This window comes from Dasypus novemcinctus, chromosome 7 (genome assembly GCF_030445035.2).
Source record: "Dasypus novemcinctus isolate mDasNov1 chromosome 7, mDasNov1.1.hap2, whole genome shotgun sequence".
Classification (NCBI taxonomy): Eukaryota; Metazoa; Chordata; class Mammalia; order Cingulata; family Dasypodidae; genus Dasypus; species Dasypus novemcinctus.
Genome location: NC_080679.1, coordinates 18,205,297 through 18,231,553, shown reverse-complemented (window position 1 = coordinate 18,231,553; position 26,257 = coordinate 18,205,297). Strand labels below are relative to the sequence as shown.

Sequence of the window (26,257 nt, the reverse complement as noted above, 5' to 3'; positions counted from 1 at the left end):
TTCTTCCTTTAAATATGTTAATACTTTCACTGTTATTTTAGTCTAGTCTTTCTGACCAAGAAGTATGTAATCTCTTTTTATATCTCTTCTCTGAATCATCCTATGGTGATTTTTATAATATTCAGAAGGCAAGCTTACTTCCTTAATTTCTATATTCTGGAAGGATACTTTCTGTATCCACAGGGTACAATCTGTACCTTAGTTCTTTGAAAATGACAGTATCATTTTTATGAAATATCCACTTAAACAGGAAATTAATTTTGGGACTTTTTTTCAGTTGTCTATTGCTGTGTATTAACCCACCCCAAAAGGCAGTGCTTAAAACAATTTATTATTTCTTATTACTCTGTGAGTTGGCTTGATTTAAATGAATGGCTTCTCTGCTCTGTGTGACATTGGTTGGGTCATTCATTTGGCTGTGTTCAGCTGGGAACTGGGCAAGGCTGAAAAGTTCAAGAAGGCTTCACTCATATACGTGGATCTTCTTTCTTTTCCATGTGGTCTCTCCATATAATTAGGTTGGGCCTCCTCAGAGCATGTTGGTATTAAAGGTTTTATACAGCAACTTCAAGATAGAGGAAGTGGGAGTTGTCAGTGCTCTTTAAGTCCAGTGTTTGGAACATCAGTTCTGCCATATTCTGTGGGTCAACACAAATCACAAGACCAGCCCGATTGGAGGAGACAGGGATAAACCACTGCTATTCATGGCAGAATGCATATAGGGAAGGAAGGAATTGAGGGTGGTCATCTTTGAAAACTATCTGCCACAACATTTCACGGCCCTCCAATATGCAAAATACTCTTACCCTCATGCTCAAATTTTTGTTCCATTACAGCATCAGCTTGTAATCCAGGATCTCATCATCTAAGTCATGTTCAAGGGAAATGAGGCTCCTTCAGGGAAGCGTCTCAGGCATGCCTCCTTGTGTAAAATTCTTCATATGCAGAGAATTTCAAAATAAAAGTAATGTTTGTCTGCTGTACACCAACTCAACATTCTCTGATGGTCAGGGGGAAAGCAAAATAATGTACAATCCCATTCAAAAAGCAGGGACTGAAGACATGATGGGGGGCACACAGAAGTCACTGGCCCATAGCCATTTTTAAGCCCAGTCGGGAGCCTGGGGCCAGTTTTCCTACACTCAGACAGAAAATATTGATTAGCGTCCAGTTCTGCTCCCTAGTTTTGGTTCTCTATGGCTCTTGGCTCTACCCTCTGGTGTCTTGAATCAGCTTTCTGAGGCATCCTTCCTCTTCCATAAGAAATTACCTGTGTCTGCAACTCAGTAGTTTCTAAGCTCACTTCAAATGCCTAAAAGCTTGGGGGTGGGGGGAGGTTTTTATTTTAACCGTCTTATCTCTTTTAATCATAGTGTTATGTCCCTCCAAACTACACATTAATTTCTAAACACTCTGTATTGGTTAGCTGAAGGGGTACTGATGCGAAGTACCAGAAGTCTGTTGGCTTTTATAAAAGGTGTTTATTTGGGTAAAGCTTACAGTTACAAGGCCCTAAGAGTCCAACTCAAGGTACCATAAGAGATATTTCTCACCAGACTCAGCTGCCACATGTTGAAGCAAGATAGTTGGTGATCTCTGCTTGGGCTCTCCTTCCTTCTTCCTCTTAAGGCTCTGTGGGCCCAGCTTCTTCTGATCTCAGCTGTAGGTTGGCATAAGACTCATCGCTCAGGGTTTCCTATATCAGTCTGGCATAGGGCTCATTTCTTTCTAGGCTTTCTCAGCTGCTCAGCTGAAAATTACCAGGAAAATGGCTCAGCTCTCTTCCTTGGGCTTTTGCTGTTTGAACCTTCTTCTTTCTATCACATGGCATGACTGAAATGACCAAGTTTTCTCTTTTTCTGATGTATCCTCTTCTGTGAGTGTCTATTTATCAGCCCACCAAGGGGGCGAGGACTCAACCCTGAGTTACGCCCTACTGATGTGGTCAAATCAAAAGCCCTAAGTTGATTTAATCAAGTAAACCTTAAACCTTTAAATTTAATACAATCAAAAGGTATCATACCCAGAGGAACAGACCAGTTCACAAACATAATCTCTCTGTTTTAGAATTCATAAATAATCTCAAATTGCCACACCCCTGGTACTGTGAATTTGATCTTATTTGAAACTAAGGGCCTCAGAGATGTCATTGGTTAAGATAAGGCCAGAAAGGATTACAGTGTATTCTAATTCAATATGGCCCGTACCCTTATAAAAAGGGGAGAATTGGACACAGAAAGATCACAGAGGAGAATGCCATGTGAATATGCGGACAAGAAAGGTCATTTCAGGATAAAGGCAGAGATGCATCTACAAACCAAGGAATGCCAAAGTTTTGCCAATAAACTCCAGAAGCTAGAAGAGACAAGAAAGGATTCTCCCATACATACCTCATATGAAGCCTGGTCCTGCTGAAAGCTTAATTGCAGAGTTCTGGCCTCCAGAACTGTTGAACAATACATTTTTGTTGTTTTAAACCATTAAGTTTGTGGTACTTAACAAAGTAAGACTAAATCAGTTGAAAAAGCTCCTTGCAAACTAAGACATTGGTAGAAAGCTCCTTTAGAATTTTTGCAGGTTTCCTTTGTATCAAATTATAATCTATTTCATTAGGCAAAACACACAACCACAAATTTCTTTGAAATAGGCCCTTCTCCTAAAAGTTATAATTCATGATGCTGTTGGACAACACTTAAAGGAATCTTAAAAGCCTTGTGTTCACAACTTTAAATCTTTTGGAGAGCTTACAGAGATTTTACATAAATATCTTTAATTTGATTTTTACCCGAAGGCCACATTTTATTAGTAGAGCTATGGATCTGACTTTTTCCTTAAGGCCATTTGTGACTTTGAAAACCTTATGTTACCCAGAGAAGACATCATTGTAATTCTTGCATTGGAAATATTCCTTTAATTTCTGCTTGAGAACTGAATGGTTCCTTCCTTATTATCTATCTTGTAATACCTTATCATAGGTGGCAGAAACAAACCAACTTGCCCTTCTACATTCTTCTAGATCTTTCCTTACAACAGACAGCTATCTCCCTGATTTTTTTTTCTCACCAATATATAACACAGCTCTCTCTCCAGCATCCAATAGAAATTTCCTCACCACTTTCTCAAACTACAGTCTCCTCACTGTTCCTCCCAAGCTACTCACTCTCCTCAAAAGATTTCGATTTTTGTTATGACAGTGTCATATGTGTGGTAACAGTTTCAGGTATAACAGGTATAACAAACTATCTCAAAATTTGGATACACTGAAACAATAATCATAGTATTTGCTCATAATTCTTTGGGTCATGAAGTCAAGGGGGCATAGTAAAGATGGCTTGTCACTGACCCAGAGTGTCTGATATCTCAGCCAAAATGGCTCAAAATGGTAGGAGCTTACTAGGACAGGTTTACTGGGGTTACATGATTAACACATTATTTTCATATTGACAGGCTTCCTTGGTTCTTCTCTTATGGCTAGTTTGGCTTCTTCACAAGAGAATCTCAGGGCAGTCCATCTTCTTATATAATGGTTGGCTTCCTTTGGGAGAAGGTGGAAGCTTTCGATCTCAAAGTCACCTCTGCTGCATTCTATTGCTCAAGGCAAGTTAAAAATCCAGCCCATGCGGCGGACTTGGCCCAGTGGTTAGGGTGTCCGTCTACCACATGGGATGTCCAAGGTTCAAACCCTGGGCCTCCTTGACCCATGTGGAGCTGACCCATGCACAGCACTGATGCACTCAAGGAGTGCCCTGCCACACAGTGGTGTCCCCTACGTAGGGGAGCCCCACGCGCAAGGAGTGCACCCAGTAAGGAGAGCTGTCCAGCGCAAAAGAAATTGCAGCCTGCCCAGGAATGGTGCCGCACACACGGAGAGCTGACACAACAAAAAGAAACACAGATTCTCGTGCCACTGACAACAACAGAAGAAGACAAAGAAGACGCAGCAAATAGACACAGAAAACAGACAACCGCGGTGGGGGAGGGGAAGGGGAGAGAAAAAATAAATAAATAAACCTTAAAAAAAAAAATCCAGCCCAGATTCAAGGGGAGAGGAAATAAACTCTGCCTCTTTATGGATGGAAAGGTATGCATCTATAGATAATTATAGATAATTGATAGAGACTATCTATCAGAGATTTTCAGGTTTAGGATTTTAAAATAGTTCTTATCATGACCTATAATAAGAAATATGTGAGATTCGGGAAATACACCCACCCCACCCCCACACACACACATATGTATATATTTAAAGAAACATTCTTTATACTCGTCACATGAAATGTACTCATGTTTTCTAATCTCTTCTATTTTGTTTTTTTTTAAGATGCTGCATACAAACTCCGATTTTATTTTACAATTAATGGGCCAAGATTAGTAATTCAAAAAACATTGGCTCTGATTCTAAGGGAAATGAACGTATACAAACATGTATTTCAAAGTAAGTTGTTTAAAGTTGTACAGCTTGTTGGAGGCAGAGAAGAGATTAGACTCCATGTCTTCTAGGCCAAGCCTAGCTCCTTCTGTAACACTAAACTTTTAGACCACACTGTTTTAACCAGTTCTTTGCCTTTACTTTGCTTCCACTCAAACTCTCCATGTGAGCCCTCTGTTTTCATTGCCACTAGATTCAGAATTGTAACACAGTCCTACAACTCCAAATTCAGTCCTTTTTGCATATTATCTCACACTATCCTAGTTCTACTGTAAATAGACCAAGAACCTTTGCAACCTCCATCCTTAATAAGTAAGTTAATTAAAAAATAAAAACAACATTTTTGTGGATGGGACTTGTGAATATGAAAATAAAAATATACCTCAAATTCTTGGAATTGTGTGCTGTGAAAGGAAGAGTTCTTGTGAACACAATTCTGCTGAAAGTGGAAAATGGGTCTTTCACCTTCTAGAATCAGCCACTTCCTGTATCACACAATGTAGACATTACTTCCCTTCAAAGGACTCATTTCCCAGTTTGAATTGCGTATTTCAATATACCTCTATACCATTAATACACAAAGCTAGAATTCTGCTATTATTGTGTGGGCTAAGACCATTTAAAATGATATTTTATGCTACATACAAACAAATGAATTCATACTTTTTTCTGATTGCTTTCCTTTGTTCAAAAGCTATTAAAGAGTGAATTGAAATGGTGAGATTTCCAACAGATATAGTTGGTAAGGAATTTATATTTTTTTCATCTGCAATATATGGAGCTTGGACTGGATAATCTTTTAGACCCCTTCAAATTTTGAAAATCCATGGCCAAAAAATGTTTCTGTGAGAAGAAATGTTGGTCTTTGTTGTCTCTCTTGCTCTCTCTTTTTTTTTTTTTTTTTTTTTTTTATCTCTTAGGTCAAGAACATGCATGGATCCTAAGCATGATTTTAAACTATACCTTTTTTTCCTAATAAGAAAAATGGATTTCGGAAGGCTAGGTTGACAAAGGACATGGAGAATTTCCAAAATTAACTGTGAAAGACAGATCATCTGGGCATGACTGAAAGCCATGCCTAACCTTTGTGTTTGGATACCTCATTTCAAAAATGTCACTTTCTGCTTATTCGATGCTACTGTCATTATGCTATTTTCAGCATTAAAATTTGCATTCTACAGCTGAATGGGAATTATTGTTTCTGTCTTTGGGCTTATTAAAAATAATACAAAATTCAGTAAAGAGCAAAAAAACCCAGTGTGTTGAATTTGATTAAATATGAATTTTGTATGCAATTCCTTTTGTCTTTTATTAGTAGTATTTCAGTATCTATGTGTTTCGATCTAGATTATTTTTAATACTTCATAAAGCAAGGAATTTTAAATATTAATTTTTTTTATTTTTAAATTCCCTAGAGGGAGGTTAATTTAGAATAAATGATGGGGTTATATTACTTAGAGTTTCAGACTTTTCCTTGTACAAGTAAACTATCAAAAAAAATTACAATTGAAACACATTTCCATTGCTCTTTGAATTATGTACTCAATTCTTGGAATAAGGTAAAATCAGATGTTACATGGCAAATGGAGAGAAAAAATCCCATTCATTAGAAAGTAAATTGTTCCCTTCTCTGATTTTATGTAGAGAACCACAGGATTGTGAGGATTATGTTGAAGGGAAGGAGATGTTATCTGGAAAAAAAGTCTCCCAAAAATTAAGGAGTAAATCTATTTATGCATTCTGATCAACTTTAATTTGCTTAACACTTCATTCTTTAAATAATCTTCAAATCCTCATTTCAAATTTGGATCAATACAAAGGAAGTTAGAAAAAAAATTACTTGAATTATATAATTCTGCTGGCCTTAGACTTTTTCACCACACAGAAAGGGGAGAGAGAAAAGGTCTACCCTTGCCCAGAGTTTGAAGATTCTCTGGGCAAGGCTGGTGAAAGAACTGCTACAGCTGTAGAGCAGTCTAACCAGCAGGACATGGTACAGCAGGGAGTCAGTATGCCAAAAGGAAAAATAACAAAAACAACAGACAAGCAAGCTAGTAAGCAAAAACACTGAGTTAATGGTCCAGAATCAAATTGCATGTACAAACCAGAGGTTGGAGAGTCAGATCCAGAAGAGACAGAATAATAGATCATATGGCAGAAGAGTGGTCCTGCTGAACACCTGACACGAGCATCCCTGTAGGGAGCAGCCATGTGCTCTCTGTGACATGGTTTCAGGGCTGAGATATGGGGCAAGGGGCAGGAGAAAATTGCATTTAAAAGGCTGAGAAAGAGTTGCATCAATACTTGAAATAGTTAAAGTATTCCAAGACTAGGGGATGAAATTAAAGGGAGTGCTTGCCATTTGGCTGTAGAAGGGTCAATAAATATATTGAAAATATAAATACATAGGGTTCAATAAATATGAAATAAGCATTGTTCATCTTGGAGTGACCATAAGAGTCATGTTATGTTTTCCCCTTGTTAGTCCATATCTATACTTGTTTTGGTATTAAAATTATCCCCACAAGTTTAAACAGGTTCTCCAAATTTGTCCTTAATGAATAGTTGTTCTAAATTCAATGTTGTATTCTAGCATAGAGATTTATCTTTCAATCCTTCCATAGATATCAAAATTTTATTTTGTCTTTTCTGTTTCTTTTAGCAAAGAAAATGAAGTGTCATTTGTTCCCATTTAAGCCAAGTATTGGTCTTGCCCATTCCAATACCATCTTCTAATTTATATGTGAAACAGGGATGTTGTCTCCAGGGATGACCATCTGACTGCAGCTTTCTTGAGTATTTGCCTCTCCCAGGTTTACCACTGATCCTTCACTACCTGGAATTCCTGCCTCCCATCAATGTAGTGCTGACACTTGGACACGGGCTTCGCAGATGGTTGAATTCTGCTCTCACCTGCTGTTCCTCTTCAAAATACCATCCAAGTTTATGTGAGAATATCAGACATTAGTGAAGGGCCAAGGAAAGTGAAAGTGAATAATAATTTAAGGGGTAGAAAAATCAAAACCTTATTCTAAATACAATTGTTCCTATATAATGAAGTTATGCATCTCATGCACACCCTAATTCATGGCCCCAGGTAAACGTTACACTCACAAGCACTTTGCTATTCAGACTGCTTGCTTCTAAGGGTCCAGGGATTTCCCACGGGCATCCACCCAATAGTTAGTGACAAGTATTTTCCCAGAAAACAAAAGTCACTTCGCCTAGAGTGATACACTGAGGATGATCCTAAAGGATGGCAGGAAACAGGCATCAGAAGAAGAGTGAGTGGACTTTTGTCCTTCTAAATCCTGACCCCTTCAAGCCCCTCCAGTACTAAATCAACCTGGCCTGTTGATTTACAGTTTGGCTTTACTTTACTCCAGCTCAGATTTTTGTATGAGCTTATGCTCATGACTTCTTTAAACCATGTGAAATTTAATATTCATGATAGATTTCCAAATCAGGAAAACTGAGAACAAGTTGAAAGATCAGAAAACTACTGGTCACTTTGGGTCTTTCCCAAAGAATGATTGTCCAGGCCTTTTACTGTTGACACCTAAAGATTCCACTATAAAGCCCCCTTGTATTAGCCAAAGGGGTGCTGATGCAAAATACCAGAAATTGGTTGGTTCTTATAAAGGGTATTTATTTGGGGTAGGAGCTTACAGATACCAGGTCTTAAAGCGTAAGTTACTTCCCTCACCAAAGTCTATTTTCACGTGTTGGAGCAAGATGGCTGCCAATGGCTTCAAGGGTTCAGGCTTCCTGGGTTCCTCCCTTCCAGGGTCTTGCTTCTGTCTGGGTTCAAGGTTCCTTTCTACCCAAGGCTTGCTTCCCTTTCTTCTGTATGCTTACTTCCTGGGGCTCTGGCTTAAAGCTTCAGCATCAAACTTCAACATCAAAAACCCCTAACTCTATCCTTTGCCTTACTGACACAAGAGGCTCACATAATTATTTAATCAAGTAAACCTATGAATCCAATATAACCTAATATGCCCAGAGGAAAAGATCAGTTTACAAACATAATCCAATATTTCTTTTTGGAGTTCATCAATAATATCAAACTGCTACACCCCTGAAAAATGACATCCATCTTTCCATGTTATAGGTTAAAGAAAAAGTCTAGATACACTAAGAACCTTCCCACCAAAAAGCTATTTGATAGTAGTGAGTAAAATCAGCATCATGGGCACATGAAGTAGAATATTTGAAATCAGGAATGATCTAGAAAGTAAGATACATAGTCGCTACTTGAAGATTGTATTGGCTTCCTCTCTCTGAAGGCAGGATTGATGCTTACAGCAGATTCTTAATTAATCTTTAAGGACTTTTCTGGCCATCCTTAGAAAAAAATAATGTATCATAAATTATGTTAGGTGAAAAAAGCAAAGAAGTATTCAGGTATTTCGTGACATGCCTTAAGACCCCAAGTTTTAGGCTGCAAATTACAGAGAAGCCTGTTATTTTTTCATATGTTTACACCTAGAAGCTATACTGTCAACTTACATTGTACACTACCATTTACCATAAACAACTATAACCTGCCACACTACATTATGATAATAATTGTAATTATATATCAACACAATGAAATAATGAGTTGATAACAAGACTCCAGTACTTTCTCTGTATGCTAAGCAATTGATTTCAGCCATAGATATTTTGCCAGCCTCTTCCACCCTACTGTATAGTACCAGAAATTTATGTTCCATCAAAAGCTGAGCTTCCAGCACGTAGTGAAATGCACTGATAGACATTTCTGTTGTGAGATTCCAGAAGTTATCCTTGAAGCTTATGCATCATTCCCTGTGTTACTCTCTTTTAAAACTCTCAAGAGGATCCAGATGTGTCAGTGGACTATATCTAATAAATGCATTCCAAGACAGCATTTAGGCTATCATAAGAGATCTTATGAACAAACACAGACAAATCCCACTATAGACGATTTGGAGATTTGGAGATTAACTTGTCTAGCTTTATAAGATTTTCACACCAATTTCCCCTGAAGTATCAGACCCATCTGTATAGAAGTTATTTATCTGAACCAAGACAGATATTATATCTAGCAAACTGCAAAATTTTTATCCTAAATGCAAGCAAGATGTGAGCATGTGTAATAGCCACTTCATTAAAAGGTCTGAATCTCAATGGTTAATGGTGTTTATGTGAGTATTTGTGATAATAGAAACTCTAGATTTCCCCCCCAAGTTTCTCAGTTAAATTTTAGAGGTTAGCATTTATGAAATTTGTGTTTGCTTTCACCCAGTATGTTTCATTTGAAGGTTTCTATTTGGAATTCGAAGGTAGAGGGACAAATTGTTCTGGTCTTGACATATTTATCAGTGTTAGTTTTATTTATATTAGTCTGAAGATACATATTACTATTGTTCCGTTACCAGGTTTTTCTTAATATGGGAACTGATGACATTTTGTTTGATTTTTAAGCTAAGCCTCAAGGTAGAAGTGAAAGCAGACTATTTCTCCCTTCAGAAGTTTTTAATAGTAAGTCCAAGTGTGAATCATATTTGAAAGCCTTCCTATTGCACTTATTTATTTTAATTATTTAAAAATTTTTTCAGTGTCGGCCAAACCCAGACCCCACAGTGATGAATATTCAAAGAAGATTCCTCCTCCGAAACCAAAACGGAATCCAAACACTCAGCTCAGCACATCTTTTGATGAAACGTACATCAAAAAGCACGGGCCTCGGAGGACATCGCTGACGCGGGATTCCTCCTTATCCCATGTCAGCAGCCCCGCGGGGGACACCGAGGAAGAGGAGCCTGTGTACATTGAGATGGTGGGGAACATTCTAAGAGACTTCAGGAAGGAGGATGACGACCAGAGTGAGGCAGTCTATGAGGAAATGAAATACCCCATTTTTGACGACTTAGGCCAAGATGCAAAAGGTGACCTTGACCATCACAGTTGTTCTTCGCAGTGTGCTACTCCCACAGTGCCTGACTTGGACTTCGCCAAGTCCTCAGTGCCATGTACTCCAAAGGGTTTGCTTTGTGACATCCCCCCGCCCTTTCCCAACTTACTTTCTCATCGACCCCCACTCCTGGTGTTCCCACCAGCTCCTGTGCAGTGTTCCCCCAATTCTGATGAGTCTCCGCTAACTCCACTGGAGGTCACAAAGCTTCCTGTATTGGAAAATGTGTCTTATATGAAACAGCAGGCTGGAGCGTCTCCATCCTCACTGCCATCCCACACCTCTGGCCATCCTAAACTGGAGAAAGATCAGGCCGGAGCCCTAGGACCTGTTTCTGCTGCTTCTGTGCTCTCCTCGTCCCCTCCCCACCCTTCCACTTTGTACCGAACGCAGTCTCCACACGGCTACCCCAAAAGTCATTCTGCTTCTCCTTCACCTGTTAGCATGGGAAGGTCTCTTACGCCCCTGAGCCTCAAAAGGCCCCCGCCCTACGATGCTGTGCACTCAGGCAGCCTCTCAAGGAGCTCTCCATCAGTGCCTCATTCGACAACCAGACCAGTGTCGCAAGATGGGAGCAAGATGGTCAATGCTGCTGTGAACACCTACGGGACAGCGCCGAGCGGCTCCCGATCCAGAACACCCACGAGTCCTTTGGAAGAACTAACGAGCCTCTTTACCTCAGGACGAAGCCTGCTAAGAAAGTCCTCCAGCGGCCGACGTTCTAAAGAACCTGCAGAGAGTAAGTGTTTAAATTTTATCGTGAGCCCCAAAGTTTAGTGTATGACTTAAACGTAAAATTAAAGCCCACCGTGTATAGAAAAGCATGTTGTACATTATCTTTAATCCTTTTCTTTGAAATCTCAAAAGATAAAATGTATAAATTTACTTTTGCTATGCTAACAAAATGGTAAAGTTTTGAATGTAACTGTAAGAGCTAAAAATGTCAGTCTGCCCAATACAATATATTTTATTGAGAAGAATAGTGATTATTTAAAATATCATTTAAAATCTAAACTCATACACTGACTCTGGAAAGTCTATCAGAGAAAACAAAAACCACAATTGGACTTTTTAGGCAAATAACCTTGATTTTACAGGAAAAATTTTATGCATTCAAACATTTTAAAATTTGTATTTATCATATATTAAAAGACTGAGAAAAATCTGTATTAAAAAAGCTTGGCTGGAAAGTAATTTGGATGTGGTATAGAAACTTATTTTAACATAATAAATTATTCTTTCAGCACATTTCATTCTGCTATATCATTACTTCACTGTAAATCAGAATAGGCTCATTGTTTTCCTTTTAAAAGTCATGGTAGTTAACATCGTATTTCTATGGTACTTCTCCTAAACCTGTCAACATCTAAATTATAGAAAACTCTCTAAGTGATAAATAGGTGATAAAATAATTTTCACTACTAAATTTCAAAATCCATGAAACTTCTCCATCTGAATAAATATCTGTTTATGAGTCCCAAGAGATCCCAGTTTTCTTGGGGTCCATTTCATTAAATTGCACTGATTTCCTTTATTTAAAATAGCCTTGGGCACCTAAGCTGATAATTAATCATTTACATCTGTTTCAATCCCACCACACAATTTTGTTATTTATCTATTCATCCAGTCATACCAATGACCTTCCTTCAAGGAAAAGAAGTCCTTGATACTTTTGATGATGAAGATGATGATGGCTCACTTTAGATAATTAATTCTCATTAGTAGTTTTCCGCCACTCACCTTGTCTTTTTTGCTTCTTTACCCAGGGAGATTTATGGAAGCATTAAGTTGCTTAAATAATTTCTCCTAAAACATTTTATCTACCTGAATGAAAGGCAGTGATTTCTAGTACATAAGGAATGTCTACAGTTAAACTTACATACATACATACAGGCATGCTATAATTATTCTTTAAATTATTTTAAAAATAAAACTAAAAGTTAGGAACAACCTATTTCTTAAACAATGGTCCTCAACTGGGGGGATTTTGTCCCAGGGAACATTGGGCAATGGCTGGAGAGATTTTGGTTACCACAACTTGGGGTAGTGTCTTAGTTTGCTGGAGTTGCTATGACAAATACCACACACTAGTTAGTTTAAAAACAAAAATGTATTGGCTCAAGGCTTGGGAGGCTAGAAATTCTAAATTGTGGTGTCGGCATCGGCAAGGCCAGGCTTTCTCCAGAAAGTCTGTAGCATTCTGGTTCTCACTTATCACAATCCTTGGGGTTCGGTGGCTTGCATCTTTGCCTCCTGTCACATGATGATGTCTCTCTCCTTGGGTCTGCTCTTCCAGTTACTGCTTGCTTCTGGCTTCTTCTTGTGTGTATATGTGTGTGTGTGTGTTTTTTAAATTACTGAGTCCTTATTTTCTCTCTTTATAAGGCCTCCTGTCATAAGATTAAGACCCATCTTGATTCAGTTTGGCTATAACTTAACTAATAATAACATCTTCAAAAGGTCCTATTTACAAATTGAATCACACCTACAGGAAAACAGCTTAAGATTTGAACATATCCTTTGTGGGGTTCATGGCTCAGCACCCCCCTGAGTGCCTCTGGTTACTAAACCTCCTGCAATGCACAGGACAGCTCCCACAAAAAAAGGATTACCTGGCCCAAAATATCCATAGTGGCAAAGTTGAGAAACCCTGGTCTACATAATTTGTTGACATTTTCAAGTTTTTTCCAGATCTTTGATGTGTTTTAAAAACAGATCAAGTAAGGTTTTTGGAATAATTTGGAGAAAGTTTTATTTTTTTAAGGAAAAATATTTTACTCTTAAAGTATATAATCATTTGTGGGAAATTAATGGAAATTTCATCCTAGAATTGGTGAAGTTTATAGGATTTTCCCCCTACCATCAGGGTCTTTGGAAAATCCTTAACTGTTCCAGCTGGCAGCTATGCCTGTTAGCTAGAAAAAGTATATAGAAAAGAAGTGATTAACTAATGAAGTTATTTCAGGAAAAATCCATCTGTTAGAATCAGTCTGTGTGCTATATCATAGACTTCTCTATTCGATTCCAAAATGAGCTTTGTACATTTCTAAAACAAAGCTTTACTGGAAAAAGTGACCCAGGCTCTTTATAGCTTTTAAAGAACTAGGAATCAAATGCCTTCCCATGTAGTATTAGCCACGTATCAATGCTGTAAGCAACGGCATGCCCCTGAGTTCCATTTATCACAGTATTTTACTTTGCATAAGTGGAAATACAAACAGAAGCGAGGAAAAATATAGATAGTGTAAATGAAAAATCTAATTGCTATTTACTTTTGACTCTAGAGGAAAAGAGATACTATCAGATGCTAACAGCACCACAGGGGTTATCTTTGAGTAATCCATAAAGTAGATCTAAAATTGCTGAAAATTGACTAGTTAACTGATGATTATGGCTGATATCTCCTTTCACTATGCCTCTCTTGCTTTACAAGAAAAGTCAATTTTGATAATTCTCTGGTATTTGATTCAAAGCAAATATAATCTTTAAATTTTAATTAAAGCAATCGATGTCAACGTTTACACTTTCAACTCATTTTATTAACTTATAAAAGACACATCTAATATAATAACTTCATATCTTGCAGGTTTATGATTGTTGAATGGGATCGGACAATAGGAAAGAGATAAAATAAGACAATAATAGTGGATTATGAATAAATTTCTTTCTCCTTCCCAGTTTTCTAAATATGGTCCTCATGTTAACTGCTATAGCAGCAGTCTTTCCTTGGTCGATGGGACACTGTGCTGTGTTTTATTAATACTATTTATGATTAAATTGGGGGCACTGAGTCTCTGTAACTCCAATAAATTTATTTTATTTTATTGTTATTAATTTTTTAAAATTTGTTGCAGAGTGAGAGACGTTAGGAAGACAAAGACCTGCTATAAATTTTTGTGCCCTCATGATAAGTAGGAGAAGTATAAATATGGGTTACAGCAAACTTCGGAGTCTCAAACAATAATCATTTTCACTGGCCTTTCAAATGTCCATACTTTATATATCAGTTGGGCCTTTGATTTGCATCCTTAGAAAAGATCTAGGTTGTTTTAACTCATTTCATGAAGCATAGAAATTAATACCCAGGACCAAATATGAAAGAGAGGAAACTCTCCTTCCCCCAGTATTTTAAAAAGAAATGCTTAGCTTACATTTAATATAAATTAATGAATGTTACATTCCCATGAAGAAATACATAATAGTAAAGAACATCATTAAATTTTATAATACACTCAAGGGAGAGTATGAGATAGTGAAGATATAAATGGAGAAATGTAAATAGAAGATTTAGAGAAAAATGAGAAACATTGAGCAGCAAAGAGAAAAGACTAATGAAGAAACCAAGGCACAGACACAGACACAAAAGAAATGCACAAATGTGGTCAGATGGACACGTAGACAAATGTGGATGTCAACAAAGGAAGTGCCCAGGAAGGTACACATTGTGGAGCAGGGAGACACAGTGGGGGAAAGACAGAACGAAGCAAAGAAAGACATGGCCCTGCTCATCTCGTATGAGTATTAAAAGAAAAATCCTGGGTCGGCATTGCTGAAAGCTTGCTCATACTCAAGGAAGTTCCACAGTAATGGAAATATAAGATTTGTACTCTTCACTCTCATCTCTCAGCCTTTTAAAATATGCTGTGTAAGGCTTTTAGATGTGTTATATTTTTGCCATTATAGATATAAGTGGGTCCTTGTGGGTCTGATGAAATAGTCAGAAATCAGATGGAAACTTTACCTTTCCATTGTCTTTCTTAAGAACATATCCAAACAAATAAGCAAACCAACAAAACTAAGCAAAAAAACTAATTTCACGCGCTCAATGACACATGCTCACATGTACATAAACGTTTTTCCCCTTTCTTGAGTTAAGTGCAGTATGATGATGCCTAAAATATTAGGTATTGCTGATAAAGCAACTGCTCCAACTTATGGTTACTAATTTAACTTTAAAAAACAAGCATAAATAAAAAAGAACAATGTTGGAAGGAAATCTTTTCGAACATATTTATGTATTTCACATATTGCCCCATTTTAAGAAGAAACGAATGGTTTGCTAACCCAATCTTCCCATCTTGATAACTCATAATCCACCCATCCTGTGTCACAATCTAGCCATCTTGCTTATCATTATGATTGTCATTGTGAGCCTAATACACATGAAGGCATGTAAAGCTCCAGCAAGGAAGGCCAAACATAGTGTTAGCTGCCATTGTTCCAGGCCATTTGTAAGAGCAGTGGCAGTGTGAATAGCTTCATTATTATTAGGTTAGGATGCCGTCAGGGGCTCTTTGAGATTGTACAAATGAACAGCCCTTTACTGCTACATCATTTTAATTCATTTAAATTCTTGTATCTACTTCCTGTGGTTCTCCTGTCTCCTCCCTGTCTTTCAGGTAATTCTCTTGATGCTCCTAGCCTTCTTCTCTCCTCCACCTGTCCTACTCTTCTTTTATTCTTTTCCTCATGAAAATATCACACTTTTAATTAGTTGTGGACCAAAAACCAAGTACCCAAACTTGTCTGAGGAGCTTCTCACTTAATTAAAGTGTGAGACCTTAAGTGTAGAGATTTTGTGGCCTGTCCTTTTCAGAGGCACTTTAACCCACTTAGCAGGTCTTGAATTGAGTTCACAGGAGGGATGGTCAAAGCAGGAAGAAGAGTGGGGCTCCTAAACATTGTTGGGAATCAGGTTGCATTAGCAGAGCTGCAACTCAAAACAAGGGTGTACTGACACCATGTCAGGGCAGGTTGCAAAAAAGACACTGTAACTTGAGAATAAGAGTCTTTCTTTGGGTCATTTGATTTATATAAGTGAGAGGCCATTGTAAGAGCAATGAGGGGTCTAGTTCTCATGACTGTGATGAGTCAAGGATCTCAGGGATTGGAGTTGACAATGCTATCAGAAGAAAGGAGTGATGTAGAGGTTGGAAAATGACCCTGCCTCAAGCAGGTTTGTCTCAGGAAGAATATTAAAAGCATTAAGCCCAGAATGTGAAGCATCAAAACAGTGATGAGGACCTGTGGAAAGAGGCAGTGACCAATCCTTTCCTTAAGAACATTTCCATAAATATAGTAGCAATAGTAGCATATATTTATTTTATGTCATTTACTTTATACCAGAGACTGTTCTAAGTGATTTTTTTACATGTATTCAATCCTTATAGCAATACTACTGTTATGAGATAGATAATCTTAGTGTTGTTATTTTAAAGCTGGAAGTAACTGAAGCACAACCTACTAAGAGTCACATAGGGAGGAAATCTGAGATTTGAACCCAGGTTATTTGGCTCCAGATTTTCTTGTTTTAATCATGCTTTATCTATGTTTGAGCAATCTCCATAACATCTTTCTCCTCCCCATGGCCATTAAAATTTCTAGTTCTCATCAAAACTCTATGACTTACAGTGTTATCATCCTCAGGGTTATCTGCTTACTGAGAGAAAGCCAGTGCAAATCACATGGACTACTTTATGACTGTCAATACAACATGGATGAGGGACATGTTCCAGCGACCTCCAAACTCACCTTGGAATAATCCCAGTCACAGCAATGGATCCTGGACCCCAGGCTTCTAGTTGCCCCTGAAGACATGTGGAATGTCCAGCAGACCTCAGAATCACCTAGATGACCTGGGCAAATAGATATAAACACCCATCTCAATGTCTTTGAGCATAATGTTAGGATATAAGTGGGGATTTGCTTAATCTGTCAGACTTTCAGTGCTAAGCTACCAACTAGATGACTTTATCTCCAGGAATGTAGAGCTTTTGTCCTCAACTGCTTGCATCTTGGCCATGACTCTGGCATAGCCTGATGGCCTGTGGCTATCCTGGGGGAGAAAGTAGATCTTTAGCATCATTAAATTAGAAATTGGACTTAAGCAAAACAAACAAACAAACAAAATCTCTAAAAGGACCCTGTGAAAAATGTCCTTTAGCACTACCTCTTTTCTCTTCAGATTTATGCTACTGTGTAGTAGATGGAATGACACACTTACCTTTAAAAGAAAATAAAAACTACAGTTGAAATTCTTTAAGACAAGAACACATTGGCCTATTTAATTATCATTTTTTAAAGCTAAAAAAAGGTCTTTTCAGGATGATGAGGTTAAGTGGAATATAAGTAAAATTCCTTGATTTTGAAAATGCATGTGGCTTCTTGGTTAATTGGGACCATGACATTGTCTGTTTTTTTCTCAGTCAGTTTCTCCTAGGATTGCAATAAAGAATCACCAAAGGAGACATAATTTCATAAATAATTGCTCACCTTTTTGGGTTAGATGGCAGCTCTCTTTGATTGATGTGGACAGACGTGTTTGTCCCTTGTGTTTATACTCTCTGGCTGCTGAGTCTTTAAGTGCAATTTCTTGTCAGCTATTTAATCAGAATTTCTCTCCATTAAGAAGAGCTCTCACTGCTTTAGATTTAGAAAATGCAGAAACATTTTCAATTCAGAAAGAAAATTACACCATTCTATATATTTTTTAAGAACCAAGATTGCCTCTGTTGTATTTTAGTTGGACAAACCTGAAAAATACTAGGACTGATTTCTTTCCCTCCTGTTGAATTACCTCAAAGAGGAATTTAATTTATGTAATACCATGTGTTTTCAACACATTGACATCTATAGGTAATTCAATATTAGGGAGAAGTAAGGTGGCTCCTGTTGGCCACACACACTCGCCTAAATTCATCCTATTCTAACGAAACATGATCTAGAAGGCCAGGTAGGGCTGGCCATCATAGTACGTGGTTTCCATCTTGGCTCAAGCATTAACAATTTTTGAGATTTTAAAAAGTCAGTTCACCTCTAGATGCCTTAGTTTTCACACTTTTTCAGATGAAAATATTAGATGCTAGAACTGTTAGTCCATTCTGACTCTGTTGTTTGATGCTCCTATGAATAACTGGATGATCTGTAGGTCCCCTAAACAAAAGGCATACTTTCTGCTGACGTTGTTCTCTTTTGCTGGAAGGACTTCCCCAGAAACTCCATAAAAGAAAGTTGGTCTAATCTTTTGAGTTCCAATGCAGAGACTACCAACTTCTTCACAGAATTTTTCTTATGCTATTGCTTATAAATAATCTCTCTCTCCTTCAAACTCCAAGAGTAACTTCTTTGTGCTTCTGTAATGTTATGTGTCTTATTCTGATTAGTTTTAAAGTTTCTTTTCTATTTTATTTCTCCATTAGGTTAAAAGGCCAGGGAAGTCAAGGGTCATACCTTATTCATCATTTTATTTCTTATAGAGCCATGCCCAGTGTGTCCATACCCAAAGTTGATACATGATAAAGATTTATTGAACTTGTTGAATTAATAGGCATAGTGAATTGAGAGGGCTATTGAACTGGATGAAGCAAAGCCATATGAAAATATATGACTCTAAAGTGGAAAAATCAACTCTTATGACTTTGGAAGTTCCACACTGAAATCAATATAGTCATTCAGAGAAAAATAAAACAAAATACAACAACAAAACATGCTATCATGAATGCTTACTTCTCTGCATCTCCTCTTAAGAGTCATGTTTAAAGGAATATCCATCCTTTCAGGGCAGAGTTATTAGGGAAAAGAAATAAAGAAGAAAGTCATAAAACTTTTAAATATGCACTGTTTTTTAGTTGTCGAATTATCATCAATTTCAGTACAAATGAATGGACTGCGAAAATCGATCACTTCTCGACATTTGGAGATAGGAGCATTTTTAAAGGAAAATAATAGCAACTAACATTGTCAAGAAGTAATTCCAATCTGCTTAACATTATACAATATTGAACTTAAATAGTCATTCAATTAAAATATTTACCTCTTTGGAGGAAAGGAACTGCAAAAATCCAGAAAACTATTATTACGTGACTGGTTGTCTTGAATGTGGTGCATTAGCAGATAAAAATGGAGTCAATTACAAAAATGTGAAAAGATTTTCTTAATTTTCAACAAAAATCTGTTTTTTTTTTCCTCTCCTGAATTCAGTAAGTGTATGGCAATCCAAAACTTAATAAGGTTTCTGTAGTGGTGCATGGCTGTTTCTCGGTTGAAGCAAAACTCATTAATGTTGTTAGCTGATGGGAGCTAGGTTAATTAAATGTTCCACTCCAAGTAGAATAACCAATCAACTAGAGAATCTGGGATATTGCTATTCCCAAATGAAAGGAGTAAAAATCCTAAGGAGAATCTGAGGGGATAGGGGAATGCTTGTAACATTGACTCTGAAGCAGCAGGTCTTGTCTAGCTAGGTATACACAGAAGAGTTGAACTTAGAGGAAAATTTTCAAATCCAGAAGACTATACCATCTTGTGACAACTGATGGTGGAGCAAAAACTTTTCTTCTGATTAAGTTTTAGTTGCATCCAATTGAAAAAAATTTTCTGATTTTGAATTTATCTCCTTGATTTGGATGGAACTGATATGATTAAGACAAGGGTAAAAAAGGGATAGGAAAGGATAGGTAGAAAGCAGCAGAAAGTGGAGAGGGTGGGGCATCCATGGATTATCCAACCCTACATTCGCCCCCCATATTGCTAGGGGTGGGTAATTCAGCCTTGACTTTCCTTCTTATGACACAAATTAGAAATCTAGATTCCCAATAACAGAAGTTTGGAAAAGGATTTAGGTATTAGCAGACCCCAACAGAATGACGAGAAACTGAAGTGATTTCATCAGGATTTTAATATCACATCACGCCATTTAAGTTATCACATTCAGGCATCAGAGTTGCCCCTATATCCACAAACTAGTTTCATTCTTTAATTGAATAGCTATTAACCACTTTTTTATGATTAATGACAAGAGAGATGTGTCAAAATTATGAAAGCTTTCCATCAGTTGGAAATGTTCTAAGAGAAATTTCAAACCCCTGAAATTAAAACAGATTGCCTCAGAGGTCCTTCTTTTGTTGATTTTCATTCTCACTTAAAGCCTGAAGAATACATTTTGTTTTTGAACCAAACTATGTTTATGGTTATTTAATACAGATTGTAAAAAAATTGTCCATTTTCTGTAACTGGTTTTCCCCTTCTCCTCAGTCCAGAGTCACACATGCTTCCTAATTGATCTCTGGTCCTGGCCTCTCTTTCTCTGTCTTGATGGAGCATCTGATATTGTTAATTACTCCACCCGAAGATGTTTCTCTTGATTTCCATGCAGCATATCTTCATTTTTTGGTTTTGCTTTGTTTTCTGTCGCTTCTACCTCCGTTTTGTCCTTGAATCTGTTTTGTATCCTCCAATCTCCTCCAAAATAAAGACTTTTTTCCTGGACCCTCCTCTCCTGCATTTACATAAAGTCTCGCAAACTCTTATGGAGTCAATTCTCTGTGAGGTAAAACTCAGTGGTGTAGCTCCAATGAGGGCCTGTTTCATGGATGTGTGGCAAATGCAGTTGCACAGAATCCAATGCTCAGAAGGGAGCCTTGCACTTGGGGGTTAGTGCTTTGTTCTTACCGTATTAAATTCCATATTAACTTTATCTTTGAGTTGGTGTTTTGTACGTGAATCTAGTGGGACAACAGAGCATGCAACAGGTGCTTAGAGTCTTGGCTCATGCATAATCATGACTCCCACTGCCTACTCTGTATGGGTCTTGGCCACCCACTCTGCTGCCCCGACTCTGCAACCTCTGCTGTTTTCCACCCCACATGGGAGACATAGGTAGGCTAAGCGTCAGGCATGCACCCCTTGTGCTGGGTTGCAGGGCAGGGCTGCCATCACCCATGAGGATCTTCACTCACCCTGCAAGAATCCCCCTGCCTAAGGGAGCATATCATTAAACAGCAAATAAAAAGCCATGAATGGTGGAGAGACACCACAGAAGAAAGGAAGAAGCTTTATTTTTTTCCTGCTTTCTAAACAAGGACCTCACCTTTCCATCTTTTGCTGGGTCTCACGAATTAGGTAACTGATCTTTCTGCCAATTTGTGAATTTATTGATGTTTCCAAAGACGACTTTAAAAAAAATTAATAGCAGCATCCAATAGAATTCCCAGGATTACTAATTATTAGTAATAATCTCAGTTTTGTACAGGACACACAGATCAATATTAGTGAGGATATTTAGGAACCAACTGCTCCAAAGAAAATCAGTAGAGAACCAGGCTTAGATGATTTTTATATAGAATATCAAAAGTGGAATCAGTCCTCTCACTGACTGGGGAAACACACATTGCTCAGCAAGGGACATGAAAGCAAGTACTCACTAGCTAAACTAAATATCTTATAAACAAGTTAAATTTGGGTCTATAAAAAATTGTGCAGCATAGATTTTTACTGCATGATTCCTCAAGCAGTATCAAAATATCAGATTGTAGATAGTGAAATGATGAGTGGATTGTACATGGAAATGAGTATAGCCCATTTACTGTTTAATTTCCAGAGTATTGTCAGGAGAATGAAAATTTCATTTCCTAATCTTTGTTTAAAAAAATCACTTTGTTTGACCAACCTCATTATTACAGAAGACATGGGAGTCAAGAGTCCTGGGTTCAAAATTTGCCAACTAACAACTGTGCTTCTAGGGAAAGTCAGTTAAACTCTCCGAGGCTCAGATTTTTCATATTTACCTCATTGCCTATTGTGAAAAATTAAAGAGAACTGTGTCCAGGGAAATACCTTATGAAATGAGAATTGCTCTAGAACTATAAGGAGTTATTGTTTGACCTCTACGTTCTTGTGGAAAAAATATTTTATTAAAATTAGATATTTTTAACATGAATTAAATTCTCAGAAATTTGCTGTTGCTGTTTGAACAACTTTCTCTTCAGTTAGGTTTGGATAAGGATCTGACATTTTAAGTAAATCATCCTCGTACCTGATGTGAGGAGCATAAAGATTTGGGGAGAATGTAAGTCATTCCCTATTCCCACAGAGATGCAGGCTGTTTTAAAGGAGCTGAATGGTATTGAAGGTAGAAGGAAATCACACACAATGGAGGACAGTACCGTTACCCTATAAAGAATAACTGAATAAAGAGGCCATCTTCATTCACTAAAAGGTTAAAAGGTTGGGTAACACAATAGTATAATTGTCCAAGTTTATTTAGCAAAGGAAAAAAATCACTATAACCTGATTGCCAATGTGTTTTTTAAATGTAATGAATATTTTTTATTTTTCTCATTATAAGCAATTTGTCATTTAAAATAAAAACTTTGTTTCCAAAATGGTATAGGTATTGGCCAATTAATTAGGTGGAAAGGGAAGAGCCAAAGTTATGATTTTCAAAAGGTGCTTCGTATGCATGTGGAAGATTGTTAAAGGGGTGATTTGTGAAGTGTTGTAGGTTTCTGAGCACATTCAGATTGAATCTTCTTGCCTTTTAAAGTGGTTAGTTACCATGCAAAACATTTTAAGGTTTGCATTTTGAAAATGTAACATTATCAAAAGGAACATTATCAAAAACTCAAATTTTATTTAAAATGTGTGCAGCCACAAAAATATAGAAAGGACACCAACCTCCTAAATATGGAGGAACTGACATATAATAGGCAATCCCTGAAAAGTGGTGATTCATATTATTTCTCATAAATGGAAGGCTACAGACACGAAAACTTGTGTTGCAATACTATATTGTCAGTTTTCTTATTGTTTATTAACTTGTGTGGCTTTCCAAGTCGTCTTTATCCAGATGCTAATTAAGCAGAGGTTTGCTTTGCACATCAATTTTTAATATTCACTCCTCTCTGTTAAATGAAACCTGCAGCATGAAGCTTCTACAGTTAAAAGCAGTCCTGACCTACTTCCATGTGAAATCAATAGACGGCTTCAAGTGACTTACAAGTAGCTGACATTTAAGGAGGCCAGCTCATAATCAGAGTTGGTATAAAATGTGTGTCTCCCTGGACTTGGGCTTTCCCTCTTCTTTCCTTCTTTCTCCTCTTCCCTTTCTCCTTTCCTCCATTCTTCCCTTCTTTTCTTAATCTTAAACTTTTCTAGTAGAAAAGATTGAGTAATCTGCTATTGGGTCCCCCCAAAATGATGCCATACCTGAGTTTTATGCCCCTAGGGGACCGGGAGCTCGGGTGTTAATGGTTTTTGTAGTGGCTTCAAATTAACATGGACCTCTAGGGCTGGGCCTGAGGAAGGAAAAGAAAGGCCTAAAAATACCCACTTGTCTTCAAATATGTTCTGCAAAAGACAGCAAAACTGAATCCAACAGAATAAGGACTATCGTGCAGACACCTGTGCTTCAAAGCTTTGCAAGTAAGAGCAGGTGGAATATGGCAATGCTTTTTTTTTTTTTTTTTTTTTTTTGATAGACAAGGGAGTAAAAAGTTTATTAAGAAACAAGAAAAAGAGATAGAACAAATCTCAGACATGGGTGCAGGTGTGCTACGGGGTGAGACATGCTGCAAAGCTTTTTAAAGACTAGCCTTGCATATTCAAGTTGTTGAGGATGAAATATGAACAAGAGTTGGAGTCAATTAGAGGAAGAATAGCCATCAGCGCATGGAAAAGTATGCTGGGTCTCCATCTGGTTTGACGCTCCTTTTAGAGAACTATAATCCCTTCAGTTATTAATGGGCAACAAAAATGGCCAAGTGAAACTTGACCAAAATGGAGAGTCAGCTTCATGCTAAATCCCAGAATACTAAATGGTGAATTTGGCTCGTCCGTGATGAGAAGAGAAATTCAAAGGTTGGACTCTTATTTTTCATTTAGTGGTAGGAGTTTAAAAAGTCTATACTTTGGAAAAAACATCATAAAATTCATGTCAAAATAAGTAAATACATAAGCATTTTAAACTTTTAACTATTTATTTCCTCCTTGCCTCCTTCTATCCCTCTCTTCTCCCTTTCTTCCTTCCTTTCTTCCTTTTTTCCTTCCTTCCTGCCAACCCTTTCTTCCTTCTTTCATAATTTTAGAATACCTGCTGTGTGCCAGTACAATTCCAGGTGCTAGAATCTTCATTTTGAAATGTTGGAAATTCAAATTAAGAATTCCAATTAAGGTCAATGATAATGGACAAGGCACATTCTGATAGAAGATTTGACAGCCAAAACCATTGTCATTACAAAGCTGTATTAATAAATTAAAGAAGACAGGTAGTTTTGGAGCAAAGCCTTTTAGAAGGCTCCTTCCTTGCCTCCACACTGTGCCATCCTGGCCTCCTGGCCCTTGTCCCAACCTCTCTCAGGTCCTGAAGCTCTCAGAGGCCAGGAGCCCCCATGTCTGCTCCAATGGACTGGGACTGGTGGCCCTCAGGGAAGAAGTCCTTTCATTTGAGGCTGAATCAGAGCCTTGTATTGTGAATACTACTCTCTCCTCCTTCTTCTCCTGTTTTTTTTTTTTTCTTTTTCTTTTTTTCCTATTCTCCTCCTCTTCCTCTCTTATAGCACATGATCCAAACGGAAGAAATGGATACTAGAACTTTCCGTGGGCTTATTCATCATGCAGATTGATTTTGTCTCCAGGAAGTCTGCAAACAGATAGTTTATGAAACAAGATATCATCGTAATGAAAAGTATTAGTAACGTCAGAATTAAGGGATAACATCTGATAAAGGCTGTGTTCGTGTTTTTTAATTCACACAAAAAATAAGCACCTCTATTCTGTAGACACTTTGTGATTAAACAGTTCACACAAGCATTTCATATGCACGTACATGTGAAAGAATGTGGAGAACAGATGATGACAGGAGTTGAGATAAGGTAAAAGGTAGCTTAAAGTTCATTAAAAAGGGTGCTGAAAAAATAGGGAAAGAAAAAGAACGAGGTAGAAATGATATTGCCACATAATATTTCCAAGAGAACTCTTGTCCCTCACCTTGTTTGGTTCCAAGGAGAACAAGTAAATAGTGCCTCCCTGCTTTCTTCCCTCAGACCATGAGTTATTGAGCATTAGGAATATTCATGTGTAACTCCCTCATATTAAAGACCAATAAAATGAAATCCAAGGTTTGATTACTTGAACAAAAACATAACTTATGAAAAGGCACAATCTGAAAGAGTCTCAGGTCTCCCAAATGCTCTCTATTATTAACATATCAATATTTCAATATATTTCTCTTGGTTTAACCTAGAGCTCTACTTGATCTTCCTAACTTAGTCTAAAATATCATTTTAGGGGAAAAATTCAGATGTGAGTAATTGGAGACATTCCCCTAACAGGTGTTTGTCTTCTTCTCAACTTACATGTATATTTTTACCCCAGGAATGTTATGACAAATTCCAGATTGGCCAACAGTGCTTCGCAATCACCTTAACACTTTCTCTAACAGTGTTTGTGTAGAGAATCAGTGAAAATTACAGTACTGTGTACATTCAATTTTATAGCCATCCAGTGAACCCTAAAAGGGGTTACTATCCCTGCCTGGCTCTTCTCATAAATTTTAAGAGCTGTGACTTCTTTTACCCCCAAATATGGATATTAGCAATACCAAGATTTGCATTACTTTGATAAAAATTAAATATTCTTATTACCCTTTGTGACAAGAGAGTTGTTCGCATTTGGTGTTTGCTTCAGAAACATTTATGAATGTATTTTCAGAATTACATCTTCCAGGAAGAATGGAAATGGTATTTTTCTTCCAGTGCATTAATATTTTTAGTGCCTGAATGCCTCTGTTTCTTTTAAAGAAGATTGAAAGATTTTTCCATCTGCCTGTTAAAATGATTGGAGACTTAATTAAAGTTGATTGCACCTGTGCATATATTCCAACTACCCACACACCTCCCACCTACTGGTGGCAAAGCTTGTCTCCTACAAAAATTAAGAGGTAACTATGGCCTTTTAAAACAAAAAAAATTAAGCACAGAAGACTGACAACATTGAGGAGTGTTATGTATCATGTTTTTGGCTACCTCGGACAAAGGGCTTTTTCTCTTCCAATGAGTATTTGATAGTTGATGTAGAAAGTTGTTTATCTTCCTTCAACTGCTGGTTTCCCTTTC

At 37.4% G+C, this 26,257-nt stretch overlaps 1 protein-coding gene across 2 annotated transcripts in view; it reads left to right on the top strand.

Annotated features, from left to right (window-relative positions):
* Positions 1 to 26,257, top strand: part of NYAP2 (neuronal tyrosine-phosphorylated phosphoinositide-3-kinase adaptor 2) — a 281,902-nt gene that overhangs the window by 144,819 nt on the left and 110,826 nt on the right. For both annotated transcript variants that reach the window (XM_058300020.1, XM_058300021.1), the window contains exon 5: positions 10,012 to 11,106. In XM_058300020.1, the coding sequence (XP_058156003.1) occupies positions 10,012 to 11,106 (1,095 nt within the window). The remainder of the gene's footprint in view (positions 1 to 10,011; positions 11,107 to 26,257) is intronic.